This window comes from Zonotrichia leucophrys, chromosome 1 (assembly GCF_028769735.1).
Source record: "Zonotrichia leucophrys gambelii isolate GWCS_2022_RI chromosome 1, RI_Zleu_2.0, whole genome shotgun sequence".
In the NCBI taxonomy this organism is placed as follows: Eukaryota; Metazoa; Chordata; class Aves; order Passeriformes; family Passerellidae; genus Zonotrichia; species Zonotrichia leucophrys.
The window spans coordinates 2,581,189-2,604,284 of NC_088169.1; the positions used below are offsets into that span (position 1 = coordinate 2,581,189).

Below are 23,096 nucleotides of genomic sequence, written 5' to 3' on the forward strand. Positions count from 1 at the left end.
ATTAATATAAAGTTTTAATATATCATTTAATATATATTATTATAGATATTTTATATGATAATATATAAGTAATAATATAAATAATATATAAAATAATATATAAAATTATATATATGAATATATAGTTTAATAATATATATTATTAAATAATATATTTTTATATATAAATATATCATTTAATATAATATATAATGTCATATAATAGATATATTTTTATATAATATATATAATTTTCTTTTAATATAATATATATCATAAAATAATAAATGGGCCTTCTGAAACATGGAGTCAGATCCTCATCTCTTCCCTCATCTGGGACCCCATGGGATGGGGCTGGGACACCGCCCTGACACACAGGGGACAGGGACTGCTCTCACTCTGGCAGTGCTGTTTTGTATTACTGCATTTTTATTTTATTTTATTTTATATTTTATTTTATTTTATTTCCCTAATAAAGAATTGTTATTCCTATTCCCATATCTTTGCCTGAGAGCCCCTTAATTTCAAAATTATAATAATTCAGAGGGAGGGGGTTTACATTTTCCATTTCAAGGGAGGCTCCTGCCTTCCTTAGCAGGAGCTTTCCAAACCAAGGCAGCAACTCATGGACACTGAGCAATTAAAACTGATGCCTTAAGATTTTATCTTTTCTATTTTTCCAATCCTGCACTGAGTGCATAACTCTAACTCCTTATAAAGTGTCAGTTACTGTCTCCACATTTTGGTCAGACCAAACAATCCCCCCAGGCCTGAGGCCCAAGGACACCCCACAGCCTCAGGCCCTGAAAACACAAACAAAAGTGAATTGGGGGGAGCAAACTGGGGGTGAATGACTTCATTACCTGAAGCTGTCATTGCAGAATTAACCCCTGGTATGTAAATGACCAAACTGATAATTGTGTGAAACTCTGGTGAGCATTGTCCAGCTTGGGTGAGGCCTGTGGAGGCTTCTGAGGGCCCCGGGTGTATCTGTGGGGCCTTTAATGGATACCTGCTCTTATTCTCTTCATCTTGGCTAGCCTCTGCTCTAGGGAGCCACTCCAAGGCATCAAAATCACCTCAGAGGAGTCAATCAGGATCATTAAAAGGATCATGGAAAGGTTTGGGTTGGAAAGGACCTTAAAGATCATCCTAAACTCTCTCCACTGTCCCAGGCTGCTCCAGGCCCCAATGTCCATCCTGGCCTTGGGCACTCCAGGGATCCTCAGGGCTTCAGCACCCTCACAAAAAAGGCTTCACCCTCTAACAGATTATTTCATTTCCCATCTCACTGGTTTTCTACACAGAATGCCTTTCAGGAGCATTTTCTACCTGGTTTAATTTCCCTTTGTGGAATGGACAGAGTTGGAGTTAATCCAAACAATCCATTGTTTTTTCCTCCTAGAAGCACAGCAGCTTAATCCATCTCAACCCAAATCATTCCAAATTGGCTTTGTTTGGGGATGATACATGTAAAATACCTGGAAGCATTCTTTAACTCAGGCTTGTCACTGATTTATTATGTGCTGCTTTAATTCTCCCTTAAAAATGTGCATCCTGCTTGGGAGTGTATTTTAAACTATTCACTCATATTAAAGGGAATTTTGTGGAAAAAGACAAAATACCCACGAGTCCTTCCACCAATTTTATGAAAAGAAAGTTTGAGAATTCTTACCTGTGTACCCAGTACTTGTAGTACTGGGGCAGAACTCCATTGGGCCCCTTCTCCTGGAACAGCTCAATGAGCCTCTCCAGCACAGTCACAGTCCTCGCAATGAGGCAATCTGCACTCAGAGCCCTCAGCTCCGTCCCCTCTTCCCTGTTAAACTTTGCTATGAGGTCATTGATGCAGATGGTGGGGTTGCTGTTATTCACATTAAAGCCAAAGCCTGCAGAAGACAAAGAGGAGGACACAATCAAAGAGACAAACTCTCTGTTAGCACCACAGCCGGATTTAATTCACCTGCTCCCCACAATGATCCCTCAGGATGGCTCCCAGAGCTGGTTTCATTCAGCCTCTCACACTTTTGGAACTTCCTTCTCCTGTAATTGCAATTCTCAGCTCAGATTTTGCTCTTTGTCCTCCTCAGAGTCACAGAGGCAAATCCAGCAGAGCCTTCCAACCCCACCAGTGAGGGCTGGGAGAGGACAAACTGCCCCCTGGTTCCAGAACCTTCCATGTGAGCCATTCCTGCGCTCCCTGGAAGGCGCTCAGCCCACTCAGAGAACAACTGATCCCACCTAAGATGGAGTTTGATCCCAAAACTCAGCTCAGAGCCCTTTCTGCTTCCTGCAGTGAGCTCAGTGCCCTTTCCAACCCCCAGACCTTGCACTCGGCTGATAAAGCCTCGCTTGGCTTGCTCAGGAAAGCCCAGGAGATTTGATTTTAACTTTGTGAGACTCCAGTTTGCCTAATCCATCTCACCACAGCATATCCTTTAGAAGCCTCCAGCCTCTCGCTGAGATTTCTCCAGCTGCAATTCCCAAACTCTGAGTTGGCAGAATGCCTCCCTTGTTTAAATATGGCTCCTGGGGCCTTTTCTGCAGCCTGCTGAAACAGCCTGCCAGGGATGTAAAGAACTATATTGTATTACCTGTTTATTTTTTTCTCCTAATAATTTGGGTTTTTTTTTTTTTTTTTATTTTCTTCCCTCAGACATTTGGGATAAAACTCCCTGTCTGTCAATCAGATTTGGGCATGATGCAGCTCTGTTTGCAAGGAGGTGCAGACGTCTTGATTTGTAAGTTTGCTGTTGATAATTCATAATTGGGTTAACTTTGAGAAGGATCCCTTCAGTGAAAAGGAGTTTAACAAGTCAGGGAATGAACACAAAACAAGGCACAGTGATCCCAACACACCAGTGCTGTGGAAATGAGCTGAAATTTGGGTTTACTGGAAAGAGATAAAGGAAAATGAACTGGAAAATGCAACGAGCTGTGCCAGCAAATCCCAACTCAGGTGTCTGCAATCCAATGTGAGGGAACAGAGACAGCGCTGAGGGGTCACAGAGCCTTGGGGTCCATCAGGATCCCTGCTCAGCAATCCAAAAGTGGGACACAGCTGAAGCCCCAACACCTGGGAAGGAACAGGGCCAAGGGGAGAAGGCAGCAGGAAATTGGAAAGCCACGAGGGGCTCGGGGGGCACCGTGCAGTGTCCATGAGAGAGGAGAGCCCTCGGCAGCGCTGACGTGGCTGCTGATGGATGTTCCAGGGTGGCTCCACGAGGAGCTGGACGTGCCTGAGCAGAGCACAGCGGGGTTTGCTCGCTGGCTGCCCCCTGCATTCCACGGGCGCTTGGCCCTCACATCAATGGCGAACGTTCTCCTCAGAGCTCCTCCTCCACAAGTCCCAGCACCGTAAAGTTCTTCCATTTTAAACTCCAAATTGGAAAAAAAACCAGGTTTTTGGTTGGGTTTTTTTTTTTTTTTTTTTTTTTTTCCAAACTGTGTTTGAAAGTCTCAGCGTGAAGCGTTGTCACCTGCAGGGCTTGAGCAGTGGAAATTCAGGTTTGTCTTTGATCTTATTCTCCTGAGCTCCTCCTTGGAGCAGTGAAGCCACAGAGATGATCCTTGGTTTCCATCATTGTGACCGTGCTCACTGGGGTTTTCAGGTGAGGGAAGAGACGAAAATGTTGACTCCACGTTCAGAAGGCTTGATTCGTTATTTTATTATATATGTATTACACTAAAACTATACTAAAAAGAAGGAAAAGTTTCATCTCAGAAGGCTGGCTAAGCTGAGAATAGAAAGGAAAGAATGAATAACAAAGGTTTGTGTCTCAGACAGAGAGTCCAAGCCAACTGGGCCGTGGTTGGCCATTAATTACAAACATCCAAGATGTGCCAATCACAGATGCACTGGTTGCATTTCACAGCAGCAGATAATCAATATTTACATTTTGTTCCTGAATCATCTCAGGAAGCAAAAGTCCTAAGAAAGGATTTTCATAAAAAGATGTCTGTCACACACCATTATCCTCATTTCTGGAAGGTCCTGGGGATGCCAGGGAGGGCACTCATCCTGAGGTGCTGAGTGCTCTGGCTGGACAAGTGGCCAGCTGGCACTCATGGTGGCAGGGCTTGCAACTCGGATGGGATCTCAGGAAGGATCCTTTGAAAGAGAATGATTACACTTTTTTGGGAACTGAATCCCATCACTCCTACCAATCCCAAAGCTTCACTGTCATGAGGGCCCTCTAGGGCTCCATGAAACACAGCACTGGAATGATGGAAAACATCCTGGGATTCACATGGAGCAAGGAAGTTTCAATTTGAAAATCTCCCAGCTGAAAACAGACTGATAAAAACAGGCATTTATCTCTACCTCAGACCTTCCAGAGGAATATCAGAGAGAATGGATACAGAAAATCTCCACTTGAATTGGAATATTTTGATGTTCAGGGTTAGAGTGGAAAGGTCCAACCCAAGCATGTGAAGTGCTTAAAGAGATACTTGATATAATGAACTATTTTTGGATGTATTCCTGCTTTCCTTGTGTTAACCAGGCTGTAGGAAAACATGGAAGTTGTAAATGGCTGAAGGGGCACAGAGAGATTTCTAAAGTTTCTGTGCAATTTCCATTCTGTTCGAGTCCATTATTTACAAAATGAAGGGATAAAATGGAACAGAAAATATCCTGTCTGGGCACGTTTCACAGAAAAAGATGATTTCTTCAACTCTTTTCTACCTTGCACCTCTAAAATCACAGAATTTTGACAGAAACAACACCATGACCACTCCACCTTTGCAGGATATTTACTTGTGCTATATTCAAATAGCAAATATCATCTTTTTCTTTACTTTGTTACACTTGCTAGGGAATTTCTTTCAATTTTCTAGACTTAGCAGAGACAATTATTTTTGGAACCAGAATCTGGAAAGTTTCTCAGTAGATCTGGGATGCTTAGGGGAAAACTTCCTTATCACGGAGCAGGATGATTATCAGACTAAAGATGACAAAAACATCTTAATAATTAAAAAATGAAAAAACATTACTCCATGCATGTAGCTCTTCTTTTGATTTTAAAGGCATGTTCTTCATTTAACTATTTGTCATGTTCCAAAAAATCCATAAATTGGGAAAAAAGGATGGAGTTTTCAGTATATTCCACATAAATCAAGGAGGACAATTCCCCTCTCCCATGAAATGCTCTTCCTTTGAACTCTCCTACACCAAGCCAGATGCTTGCATTTATGTTTTACTTGTCAAGCATATGGAGTTATTAAGAAGAATGAAAACATTTACTTTTTGTGCTTCCTCTGGGTTGAATGTTGTGCTTTATTTCCTTATGCCTGCTGTCATTATTTGTTCTCATCGTTGCCATTTTTACTGATACAGACACTGATAACAAAATCCTCCAGAAAAAAAACAAAAACCAGCAAAAAAAAAGCTTCAAAATAGACATTTACCAATGAGAATATGAAATGTTGTTTCAATGAGTGTTGAGTTTACCAGAACCCCACCAATCTTCATCAGGTCGCTGTAGTAAATATCATTTGGCCACTTCACTCGCAGCTCGATGTCCTGAAGAAACAAAAGCAGATATTTAGAGACATTTATGGCTCATTCATCACCCCATAATCTGCAGAGAATCCCAGAGTGGTTTGGGGTGGAAGGGACCCCAAAGCCCACCCAGTGCCCCCCCTGCCATGGCAGGGACCCCTCCCACTGTGCCAGGGTGCCCAGGGCAGATCTGCTGAACCTGAGGGGACATCAGCCCTTGGCAGGGGGGCAAAACAGAGTTAAAGGTTTAGAATCAATCATGGTACAGCAAGAAAATCTTAAAAATTATCAAAAACTCAGTGCTTGAATTTCCCCTTTGGACACCTTTGTCCGTGTCATGCCAACTGCAGCAGCCATGGACAGTGGGATGATCTGCAGAGTGATGGAATCATGGAATGGGTTGGGTTGGAAGGGATCTGAAAGATCACCCAGTGCCAGCCCTGCCATGGCAGGGACACCTCCCACTGTGCCAGTGTCCAGCCTGGCCTTGGGCACTGCCAGGGATCCAGGGGTGCAATTCCATCCCAGCCCTGCCCACCCTGCCAGGGAAGGATTTTTTCTCACCATCCCATCCAAACCTGTAATTTCTCAGTGTGCAGCCATTCCCTGTGTGCTGTCCCTGCATCCCCTGGCAATTGTCTCTCTCCAGCTTTCCTGGGGCTCCTCCAGGCCCTGCAAGGCCGCCCTGAGCTCAGCCCAAAGCTTCTCCTGTGCAGGTGAGCAATGCCAGCTGTGCCAGCCTTTCCTGCCAGCAGAGCTGCTCCATCCTCTGCCCATCCTGGAGCCTCCTCTGGGCTCTGCAGCAGCTCCAGCTCCTCCCTGGCTGGGGCAGCTCTGCAGGTGGGGAATCACCTGAGCAGAGCAGAGGAGAATTTTTTCTACCTCTTTGCAAAACCCAAAGTGCCGCTGTCAATTGCTCCTCTTAATGAGAATCCACTGAAGTGCTCCACAAATGCTACAGAAAATGGAACCCTGCCTGAGGAACCTTGCAGGAACTGATGCCTCAGGTTTGAGTTTTTCTATTTTTCACATTCTGTGCTGCTTTAGTGTGTGGGGCTGGGTTCACATTCAGGGATGGTGAGCTCTGTGCACAGAGCAGGGACACAAAACAATTCCTGCTCCAGCTGGGCACCAAGGACAAATGAGCCAAATCTCAGCCCAGGAGCACAAACCCCGTGGGCTGCAGAGAGAAAAACAAGCAGGGTGGGACTGCCTGGGCTGAAGCTGGAATGGGACAATGAACTGCAAGGTGCAAATGGAGCAGAACTGATCCCAGGGACAGAGCCCGTGCCCGGCCGTGCATTTTGGGGCCATTTTGGTTCATCTTGGGTGCAGCCCTGGCTGGGCTCTGGTGCTGCCCAAGGTGCATCCATGGAGGAGATGCTGGGAATAAATCCCTGCTTTGTTCTTTAGCTCTGCCCAGCTCTGCTCCAGCTCAGCCTGCACAAGGCATCAGCAGCAGCCAAAGAGACAGTGACATCCTGAATTTCAGAAAGGAAATTCAGCAGACAGCAGAAATCCCAGCTCCCAACCACACAAATGTCCCAAAGCTGTCCCTGCTGGAAACACAAACTGAGCAGTGACAACATCCCAGCCCCACAGAGCAGCTTTTGTGCAAACCACAGGGCTGGGCTGAACTTTGCACTGGCTACTTGAACACAAAAAGAAAGCAAATGTGCTTCCTGCAGCTTGAAACGCTGCCCATGGCTGCTGCATCCCCGGGGGCAAATTAGGGGAGGCGCTCCAGGCCTACAGGAGTCGCATTCCCTCCCGTGGTAGGAGGTGAAATCCCTTTACAGGATGTGTGAAAGCTGCACCTGGGTCCGTGTCTACTTTCCTGACAGATTTAAAGGCCAGGGAGGAGTCCATGACACGTCCACTGACAGGAAATACTACCTGATTTTGCTATCAAAGCATTTTGAGGGAAAGTATCACCAGCTCCTATTCGTTATGGGAAAGAACTTGGCTCCCTGCGCTGGGGGAAGGATTTTAGGGCACTCTGGAGACGTGGCAGGAATGACACAGTGGAATGGTGCTCTCAGTGATAATAAAAGGGGGGAACACACACCTGTGGGACAGCAGACAGTAGCTCTGTGGCTGAAGTGACAACAGCAGCAAGAACAGCTGAGGCAGCTGGGTGTTCTCATGGCTGTTGTATTTGTGGGGTGTCCCCACGAAGGAAGGAATGATGGATCTGACTCCATGTTCTCAGAAGGATAATTTATTATTTTAAAATACCGTATTATATTAAAGAATGCTATACTAACTATACTAAAGAATAAAGAAAGGATACTTAAAGAAGGATAAAAAGATAATAATTAAAACTGGTGACTCTCTCCAGAGCCCTGAGACAGCTTGGCCCTGGTTGGCCAAAGAGTGAAAACAACTCACATGAAACCAATGGAACAATCACCTGTGGTAAACAATCTCCCAACACATTCCAAAGGAGCAAAACACAGGAGAAGCAAATGAGATAAGAATTGTTTCCTTTTCTCTGAGGCGTCTTGGCTTCCCAGGAGAAAAATTCTGGCTAAAGGGATTTTTCAGAAAATGTGAATGCCACACATGACTTTGCCACGGAGTGGGTTCACCACACAAAATGTCACAAAATACGCTGGAAATGGAGCAATTCTTGTCTTCGCTCACTAGAGAAACATTCTGCTGTTCTCAGAATGGGAGAGCAAAGCATCCTCTTGATTTAAATCCCATTTGCATCCTCAGCATTAACATCTGACAAGGAAACTTCCAACCGAGCCCTCAGATCTGCTCTGGGAGGACCCACAGCAAAGGCCTTGGTTACTGCTGGTTCAGCAGGGTCAGTAATTGTGGCCATCCTAAAAACCATGAATGGTGATAAACTGAGCCATGGACTTCTTGGAACCAGGATGGGCAGAGGATGGAGCAGCTCTGCTGGCAGGAAAGGCTGGCACAGCTGGCATTGCTCACCTGCACAGGAGAAGCTTTGGGCTGAGCTCAGGGCGGCCTTGCAGGGCCTGGAGGAGCCCCAGGAAAGCTGGAGAGAGACAATTGCCAGGGGATGCAGGGACAGCACACAGGGAATGGCTCCACACTGAAAAATTACAGGTTTGGGTGGGATGGTGGGAAAAAAATCCTTCCCTGTGAGGGTGGGCAGGGCTGGGATGGAATTCCATCCCTGCATCCCTGGCAGTGCCCAAGGCCAGGCTGGGCACTGGCACAGTGGGAGGTGTCCCTGCCATGGCAGGGCTGGCACTGGGTGATCTTTCAGATCCCTTCCAACCCAACCCATTCCATGATTCCATCACTCTGCAGATCATCCCACTGTTCATGGCTGCTGCAGTTGGCATGACATGGACATGAGGAAAAGCCTTGCAGGACTTGAGTCCAAATAAGAAATTCAAGCACTGAGTTTTTGATAATTTTTAAAATATTCTTGCTGTAACATGATTGATTCTAAACCTTTAACTCTGTTTTGCCCCCCTGCCAAGGGCTGATGTCCCCTCAGGTTCAGCAGATCTGCCCTGGGCACAGAAATCTCTTTACTCTCCAAATGTTCAATAGAGCACACACATTATTAATCCACATTTTTCACATCAATATTTAGAACTTCAGTCACCTTTTTTTCCTCTTGAATGGAATAAAATTTAAAACTGCCACAGTACATCAGGGCAGGCACACAGCAGCAAAACCACCTCCATTCATAATTCAGCTCCCTCCCCAGCCATCCCCATGTTTTATAAAACTAACTCTTGTCCCTTCGTTTTTAAGTGGTCAAATTATCCACTCCAGCCAAATGTTTTATATTGCAAATTTTTGCCCTGAAGCATTTTGTTTTTGCAGTCAGGTTATGAAGCACTGAATTTAGAAGGGTTTAATAGAAAGGCTGACAGACCCTAAACTCCAGCAAAGCTACTGGGTGCCACGATAATAAAGTTCATGTGTAAATGTGTATAAGTCATTGATTTTCTGTAATATAGGAAACATATGCTTTAGTTAACTACTTCTGTAAAATACCAAAGTTTTATAGTTAGCAAATATTAGGAAATGGTAACATTAAAAAGGAGATATATGAGGTGATAAAGAAGACTGGTTCTTCATTTTAATACTGATGACAGGACACTTGATTCCCTCTCGAGAGCAATTCTCCTCAGTTCTTGCTTTAGAAATCAGTTTTCAACCTTAAACAAGGCTTGGAAAAATCCTTTAAAAGGGATAAAGTGACCACTGAAACAGCCCCAACAAAAAAGCAGAAAAGGATTTGTCAGTTTTATTCATTTTTCCCTCCTCCTTATTCTCCTTCAAAATCAAAACAAATCAGCTCCATTGTTGGGCAAACAAAATTGACTTTTTCTTTACTGCTGAGGATTGAGGCTTAAGTTTCATAAGATTTAGAGTGAAATGAGTGCAGTGCATTTGATCAGCTCTGTAAAAGAACATTCACCCTCTGGATATCGGATTTCTCCAAACATATCAATAACCAAACATTAGGAATGTTAAGTTTAGCTTCTTTTTAAGAACTGAATTATGCATTCAGCCATTACCCGCAGAAAAGCCACAGCTAAAATCTGAATTTAACGGAGATGGAAGCAGGGATTGTGAGATGAGTTAGGACATACCTCATACCCTGGGATGGATCTGACTGCCTCCACCACTGCCAGGGACACCAGGTGCTGGATAAACGGAATTCTCTGGCCCAGGTTGGAATGCAGAGGGATGGAGAGGTGCAGAGTGGACAGGGCACAGCCCATGGGGCTGAGCCAAACGTTCCCACCACGGCCTGGGCAGGGACAGGAGAAAGGAGAACTTCAACTCAAGAAAAGAACATTTATAAAAAAGATCACTTTGTGAATTTATAAAAAAGATCACTTTGTAGATAACAACTAAGGAGAAAGATTCAAAGGTATCCATCCGAGAATGTACCAAAAGTTCCTTTAATGCAACCAAACCAATTTTCCAAACCAACTGGTTTCCAAACCAATTTTGAAAGAAAAAGGGTTAAACTGCAAAGCTTTTTCTTCAAAAAATACTGGAATTTTTAAAATATTCCCATCCCTGTAAGTGTTCAAGGCCAGGTTGGATGGGGCTCTGAGAACCTGGTTTGGTGGAAGCTGTGGCAGGGGGTGGAACAAAATCATCTTTAGGGTCCCTCCCAACTCAGGCCATTCTATAATTCTGTAATTCTTTAAGGTCCCTCCCAGCTCAGGCCATTCTAGAATTCTGTAATTCTTTAATGTCCATCCCAACTCAGGCCATTCTATAATTCTGTAATTCTTTAAGGTCCCTCCAACTCAGGCCATTCTATAATTCTGTAATTCTTTAAGGTCCCTTCCAACTCAGGCCATTTTGTAATTCTATAATTCTTTAAGGTCCCTCCAACTCAGGCCATTCCATAATTTTTTAAGGTGCCTCCCAACTCAGGCCATTCTAGAATTCTGTAATTCTTTAATGTCCCTTCCAACTCAGGCCATTCTATAATTCTTTAAGGTCCCTTCCAACTCAGGCCATTCTATAATTCTGTAATTCTTTAAGGTCCCTCCCATCTCAGGCCATTCTATAATTCTGTAATTCTTTAAGGTCCCTCCCAACTCAGGCCATTCTATAATTCTGTAATTCTTTAAGGTCCCTCCAACTCAGGCCATTCTATAATTCTGTAATTCTTTAAGGTCCCTCCCAACTCAGGCCATTCTGTAATTCTTTAAGGTCCCTCCCAGCTCAGGCCATTCTGTAATTCTTTAATGTCCCTTCCAACTCAGGCCATTTTGTAATTCTGTAATTCTTTAAGGTCCCTCCCAACTCAGGCCATTCTATACTTCTATAATTTTTTAAGACCCCTCCAACCCAGGCCATTTTAGAATTCTGTAATTCTTTAAGGTCCCTCCCAACTCAGGCCATTTTGTAATTCTATAATTCTTTAAGGTCCCTCCCAACTCAGGCCATTCTATAATTCTATAATTCTTTAAGGTCCCTCCCAACTCAGGCCATTCTGTAATTCTGTAATTCTTTAAGGTCCCTCCCAACTCAGGCCATTCTGTAATTCTATAATTCTTTAAGGTCCCTTCCAACTCAGGCCATTCTATAATTCTATAATTCTTTAAGGTCCCTCCAACTCAGGCCATTCTATAATTCTGTAATTCTTTAATGTCCATCCCAACTCAGGCCATTTTAGAATTCTGTAATTCTTTAAGGTCCCTCTCAACTCAGGCCATTTTAGAATTCTGTAATTCTTTAAGGTCCTTCCCAACTCAGGCCATTCTATAATTCTGTAATTCTTTAAGTTCCCTTCCAACTCAGGCCATTCTATAATTCTATAATTCTTTAAGGTCCCTCCCAACTCAGGCCATTCTATAATTCTATAATTCTTTAATGTCCCCCCAACTCAGGCCATTCTGTAATTCTATAATTCTTTAAGGTCCCTCCCAACTCAGGCCATTCTAGAATTCTGTAATTCTTTAATGTCCCTCCCAATTCAGGCCATTGTAGAATTCTGTAATTCTTTAATGTCCCTCCCAACTCAGGCCATTCTATAATTCTGTAATTCTTTAAGGTCCCTCCAGCTCAGGCCATTCTGTAATTCTTTAAGGTCCCTTCCAACTCAGGCCATTCTGTAATTCTGTAATTCTTTAAGGTCCCTCCAACCCATGCCATTCTATAATTCTATAATTCTTTAAGTTCCTTTCCAACTCAGGCCATTCTGTAATTCTTTAAGTTCCCTCCCAACTCAGGCCATTCTGTAATTCAGTTCTGAGCTTCTGAAGGACAAGCTGCTGCTCAATTTCCCAGCATGTCCCAAATCCCCTGCTCCCAGGATTTTCCTGCTCTCTGCTAACAGACACATTTTAAAGATCTTGCTTTCTTCAGGTGCAAAAGCATTTCTAAAAATGCTCTGTGTGCACCCAGAAATGCGCCCAAACCCTGAACCACCCTGCGCTGAAAGCAGGGAATCATCTCCTCGTGGATTTGTGCTCGGAAAAGCTCCCTGGGCCACACACTCTGCTCTTGCAGCAGAATAAATGCGGCTTTCAGGGAAGCGCCAGCATTTTTCTGGGCAGGAAACACGACTTGCTCACATTTATCTGCTCGGGCAGGTCCTTCAGACTCAATCTCGAGCCCCAGCCCTGCTCCAGCTCACCCGGTTTCAGTTTCCATCTGGAGCTCTGACTTGTGTTACACCGAGTGTGGCGATGGCAGCTTTTTTGTGACTGGCAAAACCTTTTTTTGGCAGGAGCCAGGAGACCGTTAAATCATTTCTGCAAAAGCCACCAAACATCCTGAAAATGTTTACTTTGGTCTCTTGTTAACTTTTGGGTTTTCAGTTTGAGTCCGCAGTTTGAGCAGGAGGAGAAGAGGACAGGCTTATTCTATGGATTATATTATCAAAAATGCTCATAATGCAGCTTAAAATGCTCGATTTTGTGTATTTAATACACATTTATGAGAAAAACAAGGAGATTTACTCACCTTTCCCTTGTGTTTGTCGAACAGCCACTGCTATTAAACCCATCTCCTCAGGCAAGTCGAACATTAACCTGCCAATTAGGGAAAAAACCAAAAACCCCACATGCTTATCAGCTGCAACACTAAGCTACATTCATGAAAATCAAGGCTTAAATATCAGGTAATATTTTATGTTAACGTTGCACCACCATTATTTCAGTTAACATTTAATCCCGATCCAAACCCATTAGAATATTAAAAAAATGATTGGCTGAAAAAACGATAATGTAAAATATTATTTTATCTGAAATAAGTCAGAGCTATACTTCATTTCAGTTCTGATAACCCAGGTTTTGTATTTCTTCACTTCTTCCTCAAGTGCTCATTTTTTGGGTGTCCCTATCCTCAGCAAGTGACAACCAGCAATTCCAAACATTTGTTTCTACTTACAGCGAATTTTTGTTCTTACTACAAAATATAAGAGCAGCAGTTTCTGATTATTTAGAAAACCAATATGGTGGCAATAAAGCCGTTTAAAAGATACACTATCCCCTGAGAACTAATTATGATTTAACTACAGTAAATAAATCTACACCTTCTGAGAGCTCTAGAGAACACTGGCTTATTTTAGGCTTGTGTTCTGCTTTTAAAATAGTTTCACTTAAAAGAATACTAACTTTCCTCTGGGGATAAGTAGAAAGTGCACTTTAACACCACCAAATGAGTCAATGCTACACTTAAAATAAAAAAAAAATTAAAAAAAAAAAAGAAAAGAAGAAAAAACCCTACTGTGAGAACTTTGCTCAAGCCACTTTTAAACAGATCTGAACTGCACCACGATCCTCCTCCATTTCACATTTTCAGGGTTATTTCAGAGATAAAACATATTCAAGATGTTGCCCGTGAGCTAAGCCCAAAAAGGGATGTCTAGCCCACAAATCTGCTTCTCCCACAGGCACAAACACCATGTTGTTCATTCCTACAAAAGCAATCTTGTCTCAGGGGTAAGGGCAGCCCAAATCAGAGCAAAAAGCACCATTCACAATGGTTTCCTGTGAGAAATGGATTTGTAAAGAATTTCCAAAATTTGACAGAAAGTTTATGTATTTTTGTGTATTTGTAATACTGAGGGAAGGTGTAAATAAGTTTTAAAATATGGTTTTGTAAAATGATTAGGTATTTTAGAGAATTAGAACCGCGAAAGATGCATTGTAGTAAGGCTATGTAAGGACAAAATACAGGTAATTGGTGTTAGAAGTAACAGTAGTATTGTGTGGTAAAAGTTAGTAAGTTTAAATAAATAATAGTTATAAGTTTAATTAAAAACATTTATAAAGGATTGTAATTAAGAAACAGGTTGGCTTCTGACAGAATGGCACTGAGCTTTACATCTCTTGTATGTCACTATTCGAGACTCAGAATAGAATAAAATCTTTTTAAACATCTCTCAGTTGGCTCATCTTTTAACAGCTGAGAAAACCAACAATTTCCCCTGAATTTCAGAGGGGTTTGGGAGCTGGTTCAAGCTCTGCAATTGAGGAGGTCCCACAGAGACACAATTCTTGGTGCTGAGATGAGGAACCATCCATTGCTCCTGCTCCACACTGATAACAACGAGACATCAGCAACTCCTGGGGCTGTGGCAGCACCAGAATGCAAGAAACCCAGAGATTTCAGAGATTTTTAAATGCCTGACTCAATTTAGGTTAGAAAAATGGTTTTTATGGAAAAAGTGATCAAGTTCTGGAATGGCTGCCCGGGGAGGGGGTGGAGTCCCCATCCCTGGGTGTGTTTAACAGAGCCTGGATGTGGCACTGGGGGCCAGGGTTCAGTTGGGCTGGGTTGGACTCGATGCCTTGGAGGTCTCTCCCAACCCAGGGATTCTGGAATTCTGGGATTCTGCTTTCATGGTGATGAGGTTATTGGAATGCCCAAGCAAAGTCTGGATCACAAATGCCTTCGCAAATTACAAATCACAGAATCCTGGAATGGTTTGGGTTGGAAGGGACACACAAAGCAGCAGGAGCTGGACCAGGCCCCACAATGTTTTCCCACATTATTCCTGAGTCATGGAGATGCCATCAAAGGCCAACAGCCAGAAAATCTCTTTGCCAGTCACTTTCCATGGAACACACCTTGGGAATTGCCTCCTCTGGACACTGTGGATCACATGCTGAGACAAGGCCCACCAATCTACCGCCTTTAGCAGTAAATTTTTCCTCGACACTAAATCCCAAAATCATCATGATTGGAAGAGCCCTCCAGGATCACCCAGTGCCATCCCCCCAATCCCTGTCCCCAAGGCCACATCCAGACTGCTCTGGGACAATTCAGGGACTCCAAACCTCCCTGGGCAGCTCAGCCCAAGGCCTGACCACTCTGCCAGGGAAATTTTCTGTGCCAATCTCCAACCTGAGCCTGCCCTGGTGCCATCTGAGGCCCTTTCCTCTCATTTTTTCACTTTCCCCAACCCTCCCTCACTGCCCCTTCTGCACTGAGCTCCCCCTGATCCCCTTTTCTCCAGGCTCAGCCCCCCCAGCTCCCTCAGGATTTGTTTTCCAGATCCTTCCCCTTCCCTGGACACACTCCAGCCCCTCAGGGGGAAAATCCCCCAAAGGCCCAGGAGGTTTCATCCCTGTCCTCTGGGAGCAGCCTGATTACAACACCAAGCCCATGCTTTTGCAACACAAAAATCCAATTTAAACTTGGACACACAGTCAGGAGGAAATTACAGGCTTTGTTGAAACACACGGATTTCTGCTGCTCCTCCATTCATGTATCTGGTTTTAAATAATGAAAAAAAAATCAAAATAAAAATCATGTGCTGGCTATGAGGGGAGGGAGGAAAATAAACAGAGCAGGAAAAAAGCTAATTAGGAATGCAAAACACAGGCTTCTGCAGCAAAGAGATACAATTAGGAGAACGGATGATGCAGACTTGGCAGCAGGTAACACCTTATTACATGGACAGGCTGAGGCTGGACTTCCAAGGGTCACAAAGAAATTCTTTAAAGGACACAACATGGGGAAGTTGTTAATTCCCAGACTGATGCACTCAGAAACACACAGATTGATTTTTTTTGCTACTTCCTGAGATTGTGCTGGAATTAACATGAAGGCAATGATAATAAAATTCTCCACACAGCCTCCCTCCACTTCAGAGCTCTGAGCATGGTGTGTCCTTGTTGGTTTGGTGGGGTTTTTTTTCTTCTCTGGGAGAAACAACTTGGATTTTCCTTACCAGAAAGATTAACTGTACGTGCACTTTTTTACATATTGACTTCCCTTCTTCTCTTTCAACTTAATCAGTTGCAGACTTAACAATTTCATTTTTCTGCAGAGTGGCTTCATCACAGTGCTCACCACATTTCCCCCATCCATGAAATATTTTCCTTCAAGAAATTATCTTTTTTTATATTTTTTTTTTGTGCTCTCTAACCATCATGATGAGTATTAATTCCAAAAACCAGAATGAGATATAAGATTATGGCAACATGAAAATAAATTTAACCATCAGGAAGAATATCAGATGACACCTCTATGATCATAGAAGATGATACTGGAATTTTATGTAAACTTTTCTTTTTTTTGAGCATTTTTGTGGTATTTTCCAAAATGTGAGCAAGGCACTTTTGGCATTCAGCTGAAATAGTGAGAGGTTCTAGCAGAGTTTTTATACAAATACCCTCCTCCCCACCCTGCAGCGCATATTATGAGTGCTGACAAGAGTAATAAACAATATTTAATTATTTTACAGAAATTCCAAGTGTAAGGAGGGCTCTCCTGCCAACACCACGACTTTTCATCCTCCATGAACATAAAGTGGGAACTGAAACCCCCAAAACCACGTTTGCCTAATGTTAACGGCCATAAATTTCATTGATGTCGTGGGTTTAGGGTTGAAACTCCCATTAAAGCATCCCGCTGTGTTACAGCATTGCAGAGGCATTTCCACAGCCAGCAGAGCATTCCAGATGTTCCAATACCTGGGCACAGGAGCTTTGGGCACATTTTGGCCCTTCCCTTCCAGCTCCTTGCCTGGAAATCTCACTCTCAAAGAGGTTGTTTATGGAGGATTGCAAAAGCAACACAAACAAACAAAAAAAACCCAAAAAACCCAAAAACAAAACCAAAAAAACCCCACAACAAAACCACAAAAAAACCCAAACCCTTTCAATTTTAGTCAAATCAATGAATTCCAGAATTATTATTTAGGTTGGTGGGCAATAGTTAAGAGGAGAAGGCACCATGAATGAGAGTAGGATTGCAAAAGCAACACAAACAAACAAAAAAACCCAAAAAACCCCAAAAACCCAAAAACAAACAAAAACCCACAACAAAACCACAAAAAAACCCCAAACCCTTTCAATTTTAGTCAAATCAATGAATTCCAGAATTATTATTTAGGTTGGTGGGCAATAGTTAAGAGGAGAAGGCACCATGAATCAGAGTAGGATTGTAAAAGCAGCACAAACAAACAAAAAAAACCCCAAAAACCCAAAAACAAAAATCCACAACAAAACCACAAAAAAACCCAAACCCTTTCAGAATTATTATTTAGGTTGGTGGGCAATAGTTAAGAGGAGAAGGCACCATGAATCAGAGTAGGATTGTAAAAGCAACACAAACAAACAAAAAAACCCAAAAACAAAACCAAACAAAAACCCACAACAAAACTACAAAAAAACCCAAACCCTTTCAATTTTAGTCAAATCAATGAATTCCAGAATTATTATTTAGGTTGGTGGGCAATAGTTAAGAGGAGAAGGCACCATGAATGACAGTAGGATTGTAAAAGCAACACAAACAAACCAAAAAACCCAAAAAACCCCAAAACAAAAACAAACAAAAATCCACAACAAAACCACAAAAAACCTCAAACCCTTTCAATTGTAGTCAAATCAATGAATTCCAGAATTATTATTTAGGTTGGTGGGCAATAGTTAAGAGGAGAAGGCACCATGAGTGAGAGTAGGATTGCAAAAGCAACACAAACAAACAAAAAAACCCAAAAAACCCAAAAAACCCAAAAACAAAACCAAAAAAACCCCCACAACAAAACCACAAAAAACCCAAACCCTTTCAATTTTAGTCAAATCAATGAATTCCAGAATTATTATTTAGGTTGGTGGGCAATAGTTAAGAGGAGAAGGCACCATGAATGACAGTAGGATTGTAAAAGCAACACAAACAAACAAAAAAACCCAAAAACAAAACCAAAAAAAAACAAAAAACCACAACAAAACCACAAAAAACCCAAACCCTTTCAATTTTAGTCAAATCAATGAATTCCAGAATTATTATTTAGGTTGGTGGGCAATAGTTAAGAGGAGAAGGCACCATGATTGACAGTAGGATTGTAAAAGCAACACAAACAAACAAAAAAAACCCAAAAAACCCAAAAACAAAAATCCACAACAAAACCACAAAAAAACCCAAACCCTTTCAGAATTATTATTTAGGTTGGTGGGCAATAGTTAAGAGGAGAAGGCACCATGAATGAGAGTAGGATTGTAAAAGCAACACAAACAAACAAAAAAACCCAAAAACCCCAAAACAAAACCAAAAAAAACCCACAACAAAACCACAAAAAACCCAAACCCTTTCAATTTTAGTCAAAACAATGAATTCCAGAATTATTATTTAGGTTGGTGGGCAATAGTTAAGAGGAGAAGGCACCATGAATGAGAGTAGGATTGTAAAAGCAACACAAACAAACAAAAAACCCCAAAAAACCCAAAACCAAAACCAAACAAAAAACCACAAAAAAAACCACAAAAAAACCAAACCCTTTCAATTTTAGTCAAATCAATGAATTCCAGAATTATTATTTAGGTTGGTGGGCCGCACTTAGAGGAGAAGGCACCATGAATGACAGTAGGATTGTAAAAGCAACACAAACAAACAAAAAAACCCAAAAAACCCAAAAACAAAACCAAAAAAACCCCACAACAAAACCACAAAAAAACCCAAACCCTTTCAATTTTAGTCAAATCAATGAATTCCAGAATTATTATTTAGGTTGGTGGGCCACACTTAGAGGAGAAGGCACCATCAATGACAGTAGGATTGTAAAAGCAACACAAACAAACAAAAAAACCCAAAAACAAAACAAAAAAAAAAAAAAACCCACAACAAAACCACAAAAAAACCCAAACCCTTTCAATTGTAGTCAAATCAATGAATTCCAGAATTATTATTTAGGTTGGTGGGCAATAGTTAAGAGGAGAAGGCACCATGAATGACAGTAGGATTGTAAAAGCAACACAAACAAACCAAAAAACCCAAAAAACCCCAAAACAAAACCAAACAAAAATCCACAACAAAACCACAAAAAAACCCAAACCCTTTCAGAATTATTATTTAGGTTGGTGGGCAATAGTTAAGAGGAGAAGGCACCATGAATGAGAGTAGGATTGTAAAAGCAACACAAACAAACAAAAAAACCCAAAAACCCCACAACAAAAGCACAAAAAAACCCAAACCCTTTCAATTTTAGTCAAATCAATGAATTCCAGAATTATTATTTAGGTTGGTGGGCAATAGTTAAGAGGAGAAGGCACCATGAATGACAGTAGGATTGTAAAAGCAACACAAAAAAACAAAACCAAAAAACCCCAAAACAAAAACAAACAAAAATCCACAACAAAACCACAAAAAACCTCAAACCCTTTCAATTTTAGTCAAATCAATGAATTCCAGAATTATTATTTAGGTTGGTGGGCAATAGTTAAGAGGAGAAGGCACCATGAATGACAGTAGGATTGTAAAAGCAACACAAACAAACAAAAAAAACCAAAAACAAAACAAAACAAAAAAAAAAACACAACAAAAGCACAAAAAAACCCAAACCCTTTCAATTTTAGTCAAATCAATGAATTCCAGAATTATTATTTAGGTTGGTGGGCAATAGTTAAGAGGAGAAGGCACCATGAATGAGAGTAGGATTGGATTAGATATTGGGAAATAAAATTTTTCTGGGAAGGTGGGGAGGCCCTGGAAAGAATTCCCAGAGCAGCTGGGGCTGCCCCTGGATCCCTGAAGTGCCCAAAGCCAGGCTGGAACAGCCTTGGACAGTGGAAAATGTCCCTGCCTCATGCCATGGATGAAATTGGACAATTTTTGATGTCCCTTCCAACCCAAACCATTCTATAACTCTATCAAATATAAAATAAATGTTATTATTGACCCCAAAGCAGCAGTTTCTGTAAGTGACACCACACTGGGAATCTGCCAAAAGCCACGAAATCAGGAAATGTGGGAAAGTTTTGAGGGTGAACAAATCCTGGATTCAGTTTATTCGGGCACCTGGTAGGTGGAATTTTATGGGTGACATCTCTGAGGGACAAAGGAGCTCAAAAGATCTGATCTTTACAAATTCCACTCACAAAATAACCCTGTGACAATCCTGAGGAAAAGAAGGATGTGAACAGAGGCTGCTTTGGCTAAAAAACGGAATCCAAGAGGGTAAAAAGTGTCCAAAAAAAGATGGAAGCAAGGAGGAATGCTACAGAGGAGAAATGCAGAAATATGGTCCAGAGAATGGAAAGCTCAATTATATTAGAGACTGGGGAAAAAATGGCAGCAAGAACTTCTACTGGAATGTGGTAAAAAAATAAAAATAAATAAATTAAAAAAAGAAAAATAAATAAAATAGGGAAAATGTGGGCTCTCAACTGCAAACCCTCAGGGCTTCTCCAAAACTTGTTCCATTTAATGCCATCAGAAGTTGAATGTTCCAAAAAAAGATGGAAGCAAGGAGGAATGCTACAGAGGAGAAATGCAGAAATATGGTCCAGAGAATGGAAAGCTCAATTGTATCAGAAATTGGGAAAAAAAAAAAAAAAACAGCAACAAGAACTTGCACTGGAATGTGATAAAAAAATAAAAATAAATTTAAAAAAAATAAATAAAAGGAAGGAAAATGTGGGCTCTCAACTGCAAACCCTCAGGGCCTTCTCCAAGACTTGTCCCATTTAATGCCATCAGAAGTTTAATGTCCCAAAAAAGATGGAAGCAAGGAGCAATGCTACAGAGGAGAAATGCAGAAATATGGTCCAGAGAATGGAAAGCTCCATTATATTAGAGATTGGGGAAAAAATAGCAGCAAGAACTTGTACTGGAATGTGATAAAAAATAAAAATAAATTAAAAAAAAAGAAGAAAAAGAAATAAAATAAGGAAAATGTGGGCTCTCAACTGCAAACCCTCAGGGGCTTCTCCAAGACTTGTTGCATTTAATGTCATCAGAAGTTTAATGTCCCAAAAAAGATGGAAGCAAGGAGGAATGCTACAGAGGAGAAATGCAGAAATATGGTCCAGAGAATGGAAAGCTCAATTGTATCAGAAATTGGGAAAAAAAAATAAAAAAAGGCAAGAAGTACTTGTACTGGAATGTGATAAAAAAATAAAAATAAATTAAAAAAAAAAAAAAAGAAAAATAAATAAAAGGAAGGAAAATGTGGGCTCTCAACTGCAAACCCTCAGGGCCTTCTCCAAGACTTGTCCCATTTAATGCCATCAGAAGTTTAATGTCCCAAAAAAGATGGAAGCAAGGAGCAATGCTACAGAGGAGAAATGCAGAAATATGGTCCAGAGAATGGAAAGCTCAATTATATCAGAAATTGGAAAAAAAAAACAAACCAGCAACAAGAACTTCTACTGGAATGTGATAAAAAAATAAAAATAAATTAAAAAAAAGAAGAAAAATAAATAAAAGGAAGGAAAATGTGGGCTCTCAACTGCAAACCCTCAGGGGCTGCTCCAAGACTTGTCCCATTTAATGCCATCAGAAGTTTAATGTTCCAAAAAAGATGGAAGCAAGGAGGAATGCTACAGAGGAGAAATGCAGAAATATGGTCCAGAGAATGGAAAGCTCCATTATATTAGAGATTGGGGAAAAAATAGCAGCAAGAACTTGTACTGGAATGTGATAAAAAATAAAAATAAATTTAAAAAAAATAAATAAAAGGAAGGAAAATGTGGGCTCTCAACTGCAAACCCTCAGGGCTTCTCCAAAACTTGTCCCATTTAATGCCATCAGAAGTTTAATAAGAGGTGAAGGAAAGGAGGGAATTGAGGAGGAAATGGCACAAACATCCAGCCAGGAGCACCGAGCTGAGGGGATAACCAAACTCTGGAATGGGATGTGGAGTTTTTCCAGACTTGACTTGAGCTGGTCAGAATTGTTCACTCTGCTGAAAAGAAAGAGTTTGGACCAGAGAACCTTCAGGGATTCTGGACTCCAGAAATTGCACGGGAACTTGGTGTTTCCAGCAGACATTCAGGTTTGGCTGCAATCAGTCAGAAATTGGACATTGTAAATGTTAAATCAGTGATTTAACAGAAATTACCCATTTTAATTGTTAAATCAGTGATTTAACAGAAATTACCCATTGTAACTGCTGAAATTTAACAGAAATCGGCCATTGTAACTGTTAAATCAGTGATTTACAGAAATTACCCATTGTAACTGTTAAATCAGTGATTTAAAAGAAATCGGCCATTGTAACTGTTAAATCAGTGATTTAACATAAATTACCCATTGTAACTGTTAAATCAGTGATTTAAAAGAAATCAGCTATTGTAACTGTTAAATCAGTGATATAACAGAAATTAGCCATTGTAATTAAGATTTAACAGAAATTAGCTTTTGTAATTTAAATCAGTGATTTAACAGAAATTACCCACTGTAACTGTTATATCAGTGATATAACAGAAATTAGCCATTGTAGCTGTTAAACCAGTGATTTAACAGAAATCAGCCATTGTAATTGTTAAAATTTAACAGAAATTAGCCATTGTAACTGTTAAATCAGTGATTTAACAGAAATTACCCGTTGTACTCATTAAATCAGTGATTTAACAGAAATCGGCCATTGTAACTCTTAAATCAGTGATTAAACAGAAATCAGCCATTGTAACAGTTAAAATTTAACAGAAATTACCCATTGTAATTGTTAAATCAGTGATTTAACACAAATTACCCACTGTAACTGTTAAAATTTAACAAAAATTAGCCATTGTAACTGCTAAATCAGTGATTTAACAGAAATAACCCACTGTAACTGTTAAAATTTAACAAAAATTAGCCATTGCAACTGCTAAATCAGTGATTTAACAGAAATAACCCACTGTAACTGTTAAAATTTAACAAAAATTACCCACTGTAACTGTTAAAATTTAACAGAAATTACCCATTG

At 41.0% G+C, this 23,096-nt stretch overlaps 1 protein-coding gene across 1 annotated transcript in view; it reads right to left on the reverse strand.

Moving 5' to 3' along the window:
- Positions 1–23,096, reverse strand: part of HLCS (holocarboxylase synthetase) — a 190,146-nt gene that overhangs the window by 1,052 nt on the left and 165,998 nt on the right. Inside the window, exons 7-10 of the mRNA XM_064705190.1 lie at positions 12,920–12,987; positions 10,078–10,238; positions 5,389–5,503; positions 1,655–1,868 (exon numbers count right to left, since the gene is read on the reverse strand). Of these exons, the coding sequence (XP_064561260.1) occupies positions 1,655–1,868; positions 5,389–5,503; positions 10,078–10,238; positions 12,920–12,987 (558 nt within the window). The remainder of the gene's footprint in view (positions 1–1,654; positions 1,869–5,388; positions 5,504–10,077; positions 10,239–12,919; positions 12,988–23,096) is intronic.